The following is a 14,263-nucleotide window of genomic DNA, read 5'->3' as shown; positions in this document are numbered from 1 at the left end:
CTGTAATTATAATGGATCAGTTGTTGTTATTAGTGGATGTCATTTGGATGCTAGATTTACGGCCGTACCAGAAACGCAACACAAAGGTTCCAACTCTGTGCTTTTGCATTTTAAAAAATAAAAATGTGATTAATTGAGTTAGACATTTTTAAAATGAAAAACTATGTAATTTATAATTTATATTGTATTTAGTCTATCAAAATTACACATTAAAGTCCCAGCCTTGGTTTCAACTCTTAGTTCTTTAGACTAACTCCAAACCAGTGCTTTTAAAATGCATCAAACTTCGTCTGTCAAAGAACTTTCTGACATTTTCTCAGACTGTAGCCAAAGTTGAGTGTCTTTTATTACCATTTTGAGTGAAATACCAACACAAAGATGTCCGTAACTGTAAAGTAGACGGAAAAGAGCACAGACCACAGGTTCAAGAGATTATCTTGCGAATGGTTAACCACAAAAGAATGGCAATGAGTCTAGATATGCAGAGCTGCTGGAGCAAAACACTTGCAGCTGTAATTGTAGTGAGAGCCAAAAGCAGGGAAGCAGAATATAAACGTAAACTACAGATTAAGGGCATAAAACAAAAAGCATCATTTATTTTTGCACAACGTTTTTGATGGTCTGTCACATAAAATCACTTGACATAAAACATGTTGACGCTTGTAGTTGCAACAAGAGAAAATCTGAAATGTTTGGAGCATATAAATTTGGAGCGCTCCGATAAATCGGAAAGCTAATTTATTGGCCCAGATTTTCTTAATTGTGGTGATCGGTGATCGGCAGATACTTGCATGATAAACCGGTCTTATTCACTGATGCGAACCGCCTCTGTAAAGGTCTGAAAATCAACCACTGTTGTCTTTTGCTGTGACATGAGAGCGAGCCGACCGATAGACCTGCCCATCAGGTCAAGAGTGCACATGCAGGGTTAGCAATAGTCAGCCAACTGTTGACAAATTAACAACTTTTCAAACCCAGAAAACTGCAATTGTTTCACCCTTAATATAAATACTTTTTTTTCTTCTTAATACTTTTATTTGTCTAAATGCGTTTATAGTCACACTGATATTTTTTCCCCCTGTGTATTCCTGTAGCCTTGCAAAGACATTTTGTGTCTTTGTGCAATGACAATAAAATGTCTATTTTTCATGCCAACGTAAGTAAAATCAGCTGTACTATATAGACAATTTCTACACCTTAAGAAAAGCTTTTTTGTGTTTTCAGATATTGAAACTTTTGTTGACATAGATGTGTTGACGTTCTCTGGTGTTTCCCCCCCTCAGGCCTCCCCGATCCGTTTGCCAAGGTTGTCGTGGACGGTTCAGGCCAGTGCCACTCCACAGACACTGTGAGGAATACGCTTGACCCCAAGTGGAACCAACACTACGATCTGTGAGTCCCAGTGGATTTCTGTTCTCTTTTTTTTTTATGACACATCTGACATCTGTTTTCAGAGATAAAATCCCCTCTGACTCCGGCTTTCTATCGGTTCATGCCTCACACTTCGCACGTCTGTCTTTATTTAACCTTAATGTGTCTCGGGCTAAGATGCTAAAGGGACCTAATCGACAACAGACGTACAGAGTTCTGACATCTGGCTCCTTCGGTGTGTGCGGATCCTTTACGATGACATCACGACTGAGTATGAAAAGAACCCCCCGCCCCTGGAGCAGCACTTAACGAAGCGGAGACGGGCGGGATGTCTACAAACACCGCTTTCCTCCATTGACTGAAACACGTGCATCTCTTGTTGTACGGCGCTCGGATTTTCTCCTCTCCCAAAACGACGGTCTGCCCTGTCACAAAAAAAAAAGCTGGGAAAAAAAAAAAGGAAAAAAGCATGTGAGAGTGAAAGTTTCCAGCATTCGCCCCGGTTTATCCAAACCATCAATCGTGGCCAACAACGGGAGGCGGCACGCGTCTCAGTTTGTTTGGTTGCCATGGATACGAGACTCTCTCTCGCTTTTTTTGCGAGGCCGTTAAAAGAGCAGCTCGTGTCACGTCCGACAGGAGGGGGAGGAGGGGATGTCACGTGCGCGCCGTGGGGACGTTCAGACTGGAGAGGAGGGATCGGCCCGCCGCGTTTTAACTCGCCCCACGGGTCTGCAGATACAGCCGGCTGGAGTTCACGTGAAGGCGCGATGCATCTCCCATCAATGTTTCACCGGCTGCCGGTGTTTACTCCTGTGGCTGGCTGAGGGATCCCCAGGTGGTGTGGCGAAGGAAAGAGCTTTCAGTTATCAAGGAGCTGCTTCGTGTTTTTTTTTCTTTCTTTCTTTTTTAAGACCCACAAATATAAAATTTTATTTCCAGAAAATGTTAAACTTGTTGAGACATTTTTTTTTTCTTTTCTTTTTTCTCTTCGGATAGCACCATTTAAACTCTAAAGTAATGGCTGAAGTCCTTTTTTGCCAAAAGTGAATTTGAAAAAGGAAAAAAGAAAAATTAAAAGACCACCACCCTTTTCTTTCCAAAAGATGTTTTAGGCACATAAATTCCTTTTGGCAAAAAAGAAAAAAGAAATAAATGAAATTAGGAAGGTGGCTTTACGGCAGATTACACAAAAGCAGAATTGGTCATATGACTTAAGTGAAAAAAAAAGAAAAGAAAATGAAAAACATGTCACACTCCACAGCCTGTGTGGATTTGCTCATATCACTCTTTTTTTCCTCTCTCTATCTGGATTCTTTTTGTAAAAACAAAGATATAAAGGGGAGCGAGAAGGTGGAGCATTATGTGGAATCATAGATCAACATTACAATAGACTGAGTCAATAAATCCTGGTAATAAAGTGCAAACTAGAATCAAGTGGCATTCTACCTTAATGTTTTATTCTTGTTCATTTCTCATAAACATTCGAAATTATTTCCAGCATATATATTTCCCCTATTTATTCAAATTTTTGAAAAATAAATGTATCTTTAAATGGACTGTGAAGCTTCACCATTTTGTAAATGTCTGCCTTTATCTGACCCATTCTTGGGTGGTTTATTTTTTCTGCACCACCTTTTTTTCTTCTTGTAATTGCCTTTTGTCCAGCTGCTCCAACAGTATCTCTATAGCCTCACATATTTAAAATAAGTTTTTCCGACACTAAGATTTTAAAAATCAGAACGTGACATTGCAGATTTACGCTAGTTTTAAAAATAAATTTTTTTATCCCCCTCCCTGTGTGTTATGCGAGGGTCCAGAGATTCTGAGCGTGTTTTTGTGTGTTTCCAGGCCTGTGGTGAGCCGCAGCCAGCAAACTGGCCTGTGAACTCTGACCCTTCAGCAATGTTGCAGGATGTGGCCGGCATGCCAAAGATAGTAGAGACAGTCTGGCTTCTTTTCTCTTGCACTCAATCTTCCTGCACTGGATTTGTGTAAAAACAGATCTGTACAAAAATGGAAAAAAGGAAAAACTCAGGACGTTAAGTAAGTTTAAACAAAATAGCAACCGTTTGTCAGCAGGCGACGGTTGCCCCTCCAGATAATTTCTTTGGAGGGTCGGCGTTCATTAGCTTTAACCGTTTCTGCCACGCTCCTGGGAGTGTCCGCTCTATCACATTGGGTTAATAAAGAGTCCTCCAGATACTGTGTTAACAAACACTTTTGCGGCGTTAAGTGCCCGATGTAATGGAAAATTACGCACGCCCCCTCATCCAGCCAGCTTCCTGTGACCATCTGAGCCGTTTGCTGAAGAGCTAAACTGCGAGCTGTTAATTCGCAGTGGTGTTTTTTTTTGGTTTTTTTAACCCCTCCAGGGGGTCTTTTGTGGGCTCTAGTGTCCCTTATATGATAGTGGGCTGGCAGGAAATGGGGATCGAGAGGGGGGAAGACATGCGGCAAATGTCGTCGGGTCCGGGAGTCGAACCCGCGACGGCCGCGTCGAGGACTCAAGGCCTCCAAATACGGGTCGCACTAACCACTACACCACCACGGCACGCCCTCGCAGTGGTGTTTTTAAGCCAAATCAATACGTCTTGTCAAGTAAAGTATTTATTTCTTCTTTTATTAGTTTAATTTACATTCTCCATTTGGTGTGCCAACCATAAAAATGATAATTCAGCAATCTAAATGTGCAGTTGTTTGTGTCGTCGTGCAGAAGCGAAACAAAATCCATTTTTAGTGCCTTGCAGAAGCATTCATATCCTTCTGATGTTTTCCCACATTACAACTACAAGCTTTAATGTATTCTATGATTTTATGTGATGGAGCAACACAGTTGTCAATGCTGCTTTATGGTGGCCAGCATTTTTATAAGTAAAATTTTGAAAGCTGTGTTGTGAACTTGTATTCAGCCCCCTTCACTCTAATGCCACAAAAAAATAAAAAATAAAACAGGGGAACCAGCTATGCTGTCTGGAATTTAATTTCACAATTTTGTCGAAAAAGCTAAAATTAAAATATTTTAAATATATTTTAAGTATTTATATTTAATCAAATTTAATATTTAAATTTGAATTGTATTTTTCTTATTTTCTTCTAATTACATAGGATTTATACTCCTTGCATTTTTAAATCATATTCATAGCCTGATTTTCCCTTTACTGTGACCAAAAAAAAAAAAAACTAACTTTGAATGTAATGGAAACGGTGCATCTAGTTCTAAAAATCTGCTGCCTGTTTTATGGTCAAGCTCACTTTTATCATCGGGACTCTGCTTGGTTTTATTGTCTACGGCTGCGTTAAAATTCTTCGCCAGTCTAATGAGTTTTACAACACGAAGGGTGATCCAAACGACTGCGTTTTTTTTTTTTTCTTTTCTTTTTTTGTTGCACGACCCTCCCATCGTGTCTGACTTGACGGAGCGGCTCTCTTCCCATCGCACCCCAGACAGGCATTTGGCATGCGCTCAAAACGTCCAGACGTCTTACTCACAGCCCCATTGTTTCGGATCCCTCTTGGTGAAAAGCAGCGGCGTAATTACACGGGGGACGCGGCTCTGCAAATCGCTCAGACAATCCGCTTTAAGCCGAGGAAGGGAGCCCACCCGAGCAGATGTGCCACGACAAGTTCAGATGGTGACTTCTTTTTTTTTTTTTTTTTTCTCGCAGCACGGCCTCACACACACTCACACACACACACACACACACACGAGGGAGAACCTCATTAGAGCTCGTTAGAGCTAAAGTCCAGCAGCAGACAGACATAAACAATATATAAACCCACTTTTTTTGCTAAATGTGTCTTTCATTTCCAATTTGTATCTTGGCTGCTGTGACGTGTTTGAGCTGCTGGCTCGAGTTTATTTATTTTTACTGACCCCAGAAGGCATTCCAGTTGATTCGTTGTTGTTTCTGCCAACAGCAGTAGCCCGGGTAAGATGGCGGCCAATACGGTGGTCTGTTTGTTTTTTCTTTGGTGTTGTGTCAATTAGTTGCGGTGTTACCATAGTTTTAGCTTTTATTGCTCTAATTGATTAATTGAAGTAATTTTTGTTTGCAATTTGAAACAATTCTTCCAGAATTCCTCGAAAAAGTTTTCATTCCCTTGAAACGCCAAGTAGCCTGTGATTTAAAAAAGTGAAAGGAAAATTATATGACTTTTTTTTTGTTTTTCATTCTTTGCCAACAGAAATCTGAAAAGTGTGGTGTGCATTTGAAGTTACTGCTTTAGCTGCAGCTCTACCTTCGTTCCACATTTAGGGAGTGACAATTCTTTCCTCTAAAAAAGCTCAGACTCTTATTGGATGGAGAGAATTAGTGAATATTTTAAAATCTTGACATTGATTCAAAGTAGCATTTATTTCTTTACTTTGACTTTGACTGGGACCTTTTATCTAAAGCTTTTATTGAAGTTGATTCTGATTTATTGTGTAATCTACATTAACTCGTTGAAGAACATTTAATTTCCTTTGGGTTCAATAAAGGATTTTTGGATTTGAATTTGAATTTTATAAATTCCAATTAATAATGTTAAAAAAAACAACAACAAACCTGACAGTATTATCAGAAAATAATGATGAATTACATTGGACTCCATTAATTTGGCAAGTGTTTGAATTTTCCCTTTGGGGTTCCTGGGTAAAGGCGGTCTGAGTACGAATGCACGCCACTCTTTCCATTTATCCACTACTTTGCATTGGTCCATCACATAAAATTCCAATTAAGTATAAATTTGTGATTGTGACTTAATTAAATGGACTCAAATGCTTATTACCATATTTTTCCCATGGCAACCATTCACCTGTGCAAAATGCCTAGGTGAACCTAGCTCTGCCTTTGATGACGAAGCTCCTCCTCAGAGACGCCCTTTCAAAGCTCCCGCCTCCAATGACACTCTCACTCTGCTCCTTCAGACTAGCCAGCAGCAATTAGCAAACACCCTGTAGTGTCCACACTGCCAAGGTGTTAGACTACGGTTAATGTTGGACCATTTACCTTCAATGCAACGTTGGTAAAAACATGGTTGAAGTGTTAATAGAGGAGCACTGCCGTGACGACTTCCTGAAGGCGGAGTTTCAGAAAGAACAGGAGCTTCTTAAAGAGACAGAGACCCCCCAATTTTAATGCTTTAAATTACAAAGTCAAAGTTCTGTGAAGCCATATTTGATATTTGCAGAATTTTCATAAGAACTGAAGGTAACATAGTTACTTGATTGTGCTGTAAAAATTATACTATGTGGCTGGAAAACACATTACTGCCCCTTTAACAATTTCTAAATGAATACAACTTATACTCAAGTGCTTTTGTGTTTTTTTCGTTTTCATGACACATTTCTTTTTACTAATTTAACCGACGTATAGTCTAGAAAATTAGGTAATGTCTTTCTTGTAGGGGAAATGACTTCATCTTGCCTCATCATGAGCTTGAACCTTTAGTTAGCCTAAAACCTTCCTGAATAAACCTTTAGTTTACCATTCGCCTCTCAGTGCTGGTGCTGCAAGGCGGGTTCACAAATCAGTCACTGGTTCTTCTCTTGGCATGTCCTTGATGAGGTACAGCTGGTGTGTTACTGTAGAGCATTACGCTGCTGCTCTTTATCTCCCTTTCTACAGTCCCGTCCTGCTCTTCCTGCTGGGAACGTTATAAAAGACTCAAAGGGTTCACACGTTGCCTGTCATGCTCCGTCACACGCCGAGATGCTCAGGGCCAGATTTACACATTCACACCCGCCGGCTGGAAAATCCCCCTGAGCCGCCACACCTTCCTCTTTCTCGTCTGTCTCCGCGTCCCGAGTGTCGTCCTTGATGCAGAGCTTTGTTTGTGGCCCCTATTGTTGGGAGTCGGTCTGGTGGGAGTTGTGGGGGAGGGCACGGCATCCTCAGTGAACTTCATGATAGGTCTCACGAACGCATCGTTGTCAGCCTTCATCCTAACATTGTTTATGATTTGTAAGCAAACATCCATTCTGCTCCCGTTTCACCTCAGGTACATCGGGAAATCGGATTCAATCACCATCAGTGTGTGGAATCACAAGAAGATACATAAGAAGCAAGGGGCTGGGTTCCTGGGCTGTGTCCGCCTTCTGTCTAACGCCATCAACCGCCTTAAAGACACAGGCTGTAAGTATCAGTGACACTTCAAAGTAGCAATTTGCCTCAAGACAACTGCAGTTTCACCTCTTTTGTTGCTTTTAAAAGTAGGTTTCTTTGGTTTCAAGTAGAACATTTAGCTTTATATGTTTAATATGTTTCCTGTATTTTATATATATATATATATGGTATAAAAATACCAAATAAATGAAATGCTGACTTTTAGAATTTGTAACAAAATCTAACATGATGCAACTGAAAGATAATAATTATTGTAAGTGTCAGTGGTGGCACTGCTAGCTAAAAAGTTATTTTTGCTAACCCAAAAGCACTAAATACCAACTTTAGCTCTGCTAATCCTAAAGCACTATACCAACTTGGCAGAAGCTAATGCTAAAGTGCTCATTTTAATTCAGATCATATATCCCCTTGAAAAACTATAACCCTCAAGCAAGATATTAATTTTCACATTATAATTTACATGTTCTGTGATGCTCTTGGCTGTTGTATTTATGTTTATGTCTCGTTCCCTACAGCTAGTTTTATTTTGTTCTTAAATGTTCCTAGTTTGAAATAAAGTCACTGGAAAAAACGGAGAATGTGAGGAGAGGAAACGCAACTGCTGCGTCTTCAACCACTTCAAAATAAGAGCATAAATATAATTCTAAATTAGCGCTTTAGAATATATCCAGAAAAAATGTAGTTAGGGGAAGCTAAATGTTTTCAACGTTAGCAAAAGCGCTAACCAAAAATTGCTCTTAGCAGAAATGTCCCCACCACTGCTAAGATTCACAGATGACCTGAACTCAATATGTTAATTATGAGGCACCAGTTACCATTATAAAAACTTACCAAAGAGGCATAAGCTGCTATGAAATGAAACATGACCTGCCATCTCTTTTCTTCGCTCCAAAATGGCCGTGGTTTTCTCCATGGCCATTTTGGCCAAACACTTTAATTTTAGTTTCATCAGACCACAACATATATCCCAGAAACACAGTTCTTTGTCTCTGTGTGCAAACTGTAATCTGGGTTTTTGTGTTAATGGCTTCTTCCTGGACACTATAATGGCAATAATGGTTATTGCTTTCATATAACTATTTAAACAAATGATATATACTGGCTGGTTTCTTTTTTATTATTATTATTTTATTTTATGCACACAGTTCAGTCAAATCAGAAGCTTACAAAGCCTTGACATCCTGATCTTGACTTTCCCATGTTGTAAAAAATTATTTTTAAAATTACTTTTTACTCTTAGCAGTAAAAATGTCTCATAAAATGTCTCAGATTATTCAGGTATTTGGCAAATATAGATATTTATTGTACATAAAATGTGGAGTAGCTCCATTTGTTTCACTTTTTGCCCTTAAAGTGTTTCTTTGGTACTCTCTGCCATAGCAAACCTTTTCTGTGTTCACACACACACACATTATCATGTTTTATGAAACAGTTTAAACTTTTTAAACAATTTTAAACATTTTCACTCACGAACAGACAGGAAGAAGCTGAAATCGGACCTACAACCTTTTGATCCCAAGACAAGTACTTTACTCACAGAGCCACAGTCACTCCCCTTATCATATCATTTATTGTGATGCATTTGTTGTAATAATTTTGATTTATCGGAATAGATTTCATTTAATAACTGTCTGTATTGTCACGATTGATAGTTTTACTATGTTCTTCACTGCCTGTTCAATGAAAATGTCAATAAATACCAATAAATTTGCAAATGCCTTCGCAGTTTAGCGATGCCAATCACACTTCTGTACGTGACTGGTGTCCTAAAGAAGCGAGTTACAAATGGGAATGATTTTCAAAAGCAGCTTTTGTGTTTTGGGGGCCATAATTGCTGTGACGCAAAGAGAAAAATAGTTCTTATCATCACTTTTATCGCTATCACGATAATACTGCTAAATGTCACCCACACCTACAACCAAAACATCAATACAACGTTGAGGAGTAGTTGCCGATCACGTCCCAATCTACTCGGTGCATCTGACAGCGGCCTAACTGGACTGTGAAAAGGGTCTGCCAGAACAGGAAGAGCCGCTCAGCATCACCCTGCAATTACAGTAAAAAAAAATTTTTTTTAAAGCGCCTCATGTCAGACGCTGGCCGGGTGAACGAGACGGAGGCTTCTGCAAACGTCTTCCTCTAAAAGCCGAGGCCGGACAGATTTAGCTGACAACACCGCAGCAGTCTGGAGGTTGTGTTTTGAGCTGGTACCTGCTCTGTGGGTCTGCGGTCTTGTTGGCTGAACTCGGAAAGAATCCCGTAACTTTTCCTAGAAACTCCTGACTCGGTTTTTCTGAAGCGACACAGGAAACCTGAAGTTTATGCAGCAGCTGCGAGTGGTTTGCTTTTGCATTTCCCCTTTTTTTTCTCCTTTTTTTTTTCCTCTCCTGGCCTGGTCCTCGCCCCTCGGTTTCCCCTCCAGTCTCGTCCATGAGGTGGCAGAATGTGTGCAAGCACACACACACACGCTCACCCCCACTCCCCCTACACACACACAAACGAAATGCCATTGTGACTAACCTCCATCTCTCTCCGTCTGCTGATCTAGACAACCGGTCATTTTGCACAGACATACATAATTGTACAGCTATTTATGTTTAAGCACAGATTTGTAGTTTTCTCTCTGTTGTGGTCTTCGTCATTCTTGTTTTTCCTGCATTTACCGTCACTTGCCCCTCCACAAGCCCTGGAAATGGCATTGACTGTAACATTGGTGTATAATTGCAGAGTGTCTTTGCTTCTCTGGTACAGTTATGTATGACTGCACAAACTTAATTGTTCTTGTGAAATTATTCACACACCTACAACATTTTCACATTTTGTTCACTGGGGGGCGCACTGGTTGCAGTTTTCTGTTCAATCACCGATCTTTAAAAAGCCTGACCTGCCGATTCCGATGTTGGCCGATACCGTTGTTTTAAAACATTTTTTAATAGTTGACGCTGTGACATGGCATCTTAGTTGGCAACAGCGGCTGATTTTTCACGCCTTTTCAGAGGTTGACAGGATCACCTGATAAGATCGGTTTCACATCCAAGTTCACTCAAAATGAAGGAAATCAGAGCCTGTCAATAGCTACATCCACAAATTTAATAATACATCATTTTGAGGAAAAATCCATGTACGGTAATTCCAATTTTGGGGGGGATCAGCCTCCTGTGTTTTGTTTTTTTATCAGGTAAAGCTTTAAAGGTCACAGGATATTTAAAAATATCACTAGGTAATTATGTGTTATTGGAGGACATTATTAAAAATACCTTAACACCAACTATAAAGTCTTAAAAATGACAGTACCCCCTCACCCCCCTAAAATAAATAAACAAACAATGCTAAGCCTAGTGGGGGGCGCAACTAAAGCCTGGTGGCCCTCCAGGCTTATAATACACTAGGGGAAACTCTGTATACCAGTGGTGTGCAAAGTGCTGCTCAGGGGTCTATTTTGGCCCTTTAAATTAATTCAATGTGGCCCCTGATCTCAATTCAAGAATGGCACAAATGTGGCCCTCGGAGACTTTGTAACCTTTTTTTTTCATTTGATAAGATTTTGCACGGGGAGTTTATAACTTCTTAAACAGTAAGTGTTAAGTACAACACCAATTTCCTTTCTTTGCGTCAGCTTTTTTATTTCATCATTCGTGCCACAAGCATCCAGCTAGTTTCTTTTTTTTGTTTTTTTTTACTCATAAACACACTTGGGCACACCCCTGCATTATGTTTGGCTAAATGCAACAAAGATTGCTGAATAAAATTATCATTTTGGGAATAAACCAAAAACATTTTATAGACTTGACTGGAAAATAATAAGCCCAAAAAGTTAAATGATTGCATACATGCTGCAGGTAAAAGAGGAAAAAAAACATATTTTTGTGTTTTTAATTGGGGGTGGGAGGACTTTGGCCCCTGAATACTTGAAATGTAGGAATTTTGGCCTTTGGTGCAAAAACGTTGGACATTTTTCCAGGAAGAAAATCTGTTGGAGACCTGTATGTTTTTTGTTTGTTCGTTTTGTTTTGGGGTTTTTTTGTAAAAAGTGAAAGTTTTTCATTGAAATTTTGAAAAATGACACCGGAGGGCCAAATTTGTACCAAATGGCCACACAGGTTGGATACCCGCCGTCGTAAACCGTGCAGCATTTACCCATCCACTTAGCAATGATACCCTACTTTTGTGTTGAGCTCTCATTCAAAAAAAAATCCCAGTAGAATATAAGTTTGTGATTGTCCAAAGAGTATTAATAGTTTCCCAAAGAATATTCTTTTTAAAAAGTTTTTTTTTTCTTGTTTTTTTTTTTTTTTTCCGGTGTAAATGTTTTCTGTTTTCTGTTTCCTCTGTGGCTGCTGACCTTCCACCAGCCTTGTAACTATTTGACCATTTTGGTCCCTGTTTAGTCTAGGCAGACATCCTGAGCTGATCTGCATGACACCCAGACAGGAGAGAACAGATAGTGGCATTTTTTCATGTCTGGAGGCAACTTGGACTTTTTTTTTTCTTTTTTTCTTTGCTGTGTGTGTATTCTTTTTATTTCTCTTTCTCTCTCTCTTTCTCCCTCGCTCTGAAATTCCACAGACTTTAAGCAAACGTTCAGACAAAAGAGCTTCCAGACTTTGGCAGGGGGTTCGCGTGCGCGCCGCGGCCGAGCGGAATGGCGCACGCCTCGTGCTGAAATCCGTCAAACATTTGACCCCGCCGCGTTTGAACCGAGGCCCGTGCCGTACCGAAAGCCTCGGTGACGCTTTTACGGCCCGTGGCTGTTCCATCTGTTCTCTGGCACGGCCCCGAGCCGCGGCCTTTCAGACGGGAGCAATGAGAGACGGATAATGAGGGAGGGGGGAGGTCGACTATTGAGTGATGTAAACGATACGCCGCCGTGGGACTCGTCCAAGCAGCGCGGAACGCGTCCAAACACATGCTGGTTTACATGTATCTCTCTCACACATTAATCCTTTCTTCTCCTCCGGTCCCATTCCAGGTTGTTCTCCCCTCTCTCTCCCCCCCTTTTTTTTATCTCTGTTTTCATTCCTGTCTGTCTGATTGTGCCGTTTTTCACTCATTGCTCTTCTTCTGTTTTTGATCTTCCACAGACCAGAGACTAGACTTGAACAAGCTGAGCCCCAATGACAGTGACACAGTCCGGGGGCAGATTGTAGGTAAGTGCGCCAAAGGAATCGACAGGAAAAAATCCACGTTTTCTCAAATCACAAGATTTGATGGTAATCGGATTACAGTTTTAGGCTAAAAAAGTGGGAAAAATCCAGCCTTTAATTTGAGTACGATGAAAAAAATGAGGGATTTAAGGCTTAGAGCTGGAAAGTGTGGTAGGCCTGCTTCCAGCAAACAAACTTTGCTGGGCGATAAATTGTCCCAGAAGTGATTGTGATACACGATAATATTGTTGCTTTGAGACCATTTTAAAGTAATATATTGGTATATTCCACATCTGAGCTACTCTTGCCATCTGAAGAAATGCACCACTTCCAACCAAAAACAACCAATCAGAGCCAGGAGGAGGGTCTCAGTGCTGTGGATCAACTTCATGTACTCGCTGTTAAATGTGCCAATTATAGCCAAACGACTCATTGTCACAGGAAACTTGTTTATCTCCCATCAACGGTGGCTGTGCTAACTAGCCTTAACAGTCACAACAGGCTAGGCTAGCCACAGGATAGACTGCTGAGGGGGGAACATGACGATTATCTGTAATTCATGTCACTCCATTACTGAGACATGAATATCAGATAGCATGGGGGGAATTGGAAGGGAGGATGAACAGCACCACACAAGATTGTGATTAACAGCGCTAAGACCCGCCTCCTGGCTCTGATAGGTTGTTTCTAGATAGCACCAAGAGAGCTTAGAGGGGCTCAATATTTTTCACAGATTATCTGTCTTATACCAAACTGTCACGCCATGATGACAGTTTCAACAAATATGTAAAAAAATTATTTTTTTAATAAAAGTTACATTACATACTGCAGCTTTAATATTGATAAAAGAAAGCACTAGTTCTATTGGCAGATTATTTCACATATAGCAGGACATTTTTCCAAGTGAAATAACCTACCAGTGGAACTCGTGCTTTTTTAAAATTTATTAAGTTACAAGTAAGTTAGCTTTGTCCTATTCCAAGTGTATTAATATGTTTTGTTCTAGAAACTAGATCAAAAATACTTGGTAAGATTGTGTTTTTGCAGTTTGGAAAAAGAAATCTACTGCATAAAATTCACCTCATTGCTTTTTTCCAAGCTTTGGATTTTGATTTTAGCCATTTTCCTATTGTTTTTATAAACCTACACAGTTTTTTTTTTCATCCTTTTGTTTTTCATTTTTATCAAATCTGGTATCTGCTGCCTAGTAACCCTAGCATCTGCATCTGCCTGCCATGTGTTCCTGCAGTGAGCCTGCAGTCGAGGGACCGCATCGGCACCGGAGGCCCCGTGGTGGACTGCAGTCGGCTGTTCGACAACGATCTTCCAGATGGGTGAGTGAGGGCGAAGCCTCTTCGGTTTCTCTCTCGGCCGCTGCAAGTCGCACACAACCACGCGCTCGCTCGCACGGCGCATTAAGGCAGAACCGATGTAAGAATGCGAGGTTGCTGCGCCTGTATGAGTGTGTGTGTTTCTGCCGCCAGCTGGGAGGAGAGGAGGACGGCGTCTGGACGGATCCAGTACTTGAACCACATCACACGCACCACGCAGTGGGAGAGGCCGACCAGGTGAGTTGGAATCCCAAACCCGGACTTCTTTAGCGTCAAACGGCGGGAGGTCCGCGGAGAACCTCGCCGT

At 40.7% G+C, this 14,263-nt stretch overlaps 1 protein-coding gene across 1 annotated transcript in view; it reads left to right on the top strand.

Annotated features, from left to right (window-relative positions):
- The window catches only part of smurf2 (SMAD specific E3 ubiquitin protein ligase 2), a 65,367-nt gene that overhangs the window by 26,101 nt on the left and 25,003 nt on the right, over positions 1-14,263 (top strand). Inside the window, exons 3-7 of the mRNA XM_028042016.1 lie at positions 1,284-1,392; positions 7,357-7,490; positions 12,563-12,628; positions 13,875-13,959; positions 14,110-14,193. Of these exons, the coding sequence (XP_027897817.1) occupies positions 1,284-1,392; positions 7,357-7,490; positions 12,563-12,628; positions 13,875-13,959; positions 14,110-14,193 (478 nt within the window). The remainder of the gene's footprint in view (positions 1-1,283; positions 1,393-7,356; positions 7,491-12,562; positions 12,629-13,874; positions 13,960-14,109; positions 14,194-14,263) is intronic.

The sequence above is a fragment of the Xiphophorus couchianus genome, chromosome 16 (genome assembly GCF_001444195.1).
Source record: "Xiphophorus couchianus chromosome 16, X_couchianus-1.0, whole genome shotgun sequence".
Classification (NCBI taxonomy): domain Eukaryota; kingdom Metazoa; phylum Chordata; class Actinopteri; order Cyprinodontiformes; family Poeciliidae; genus Xiphophorus; species Xiphophorus couchianus.
Note: the sequence above shows the minus strand (reverse complement) of the source record. Positions and strands in the feature narration are given on the sequence as shown.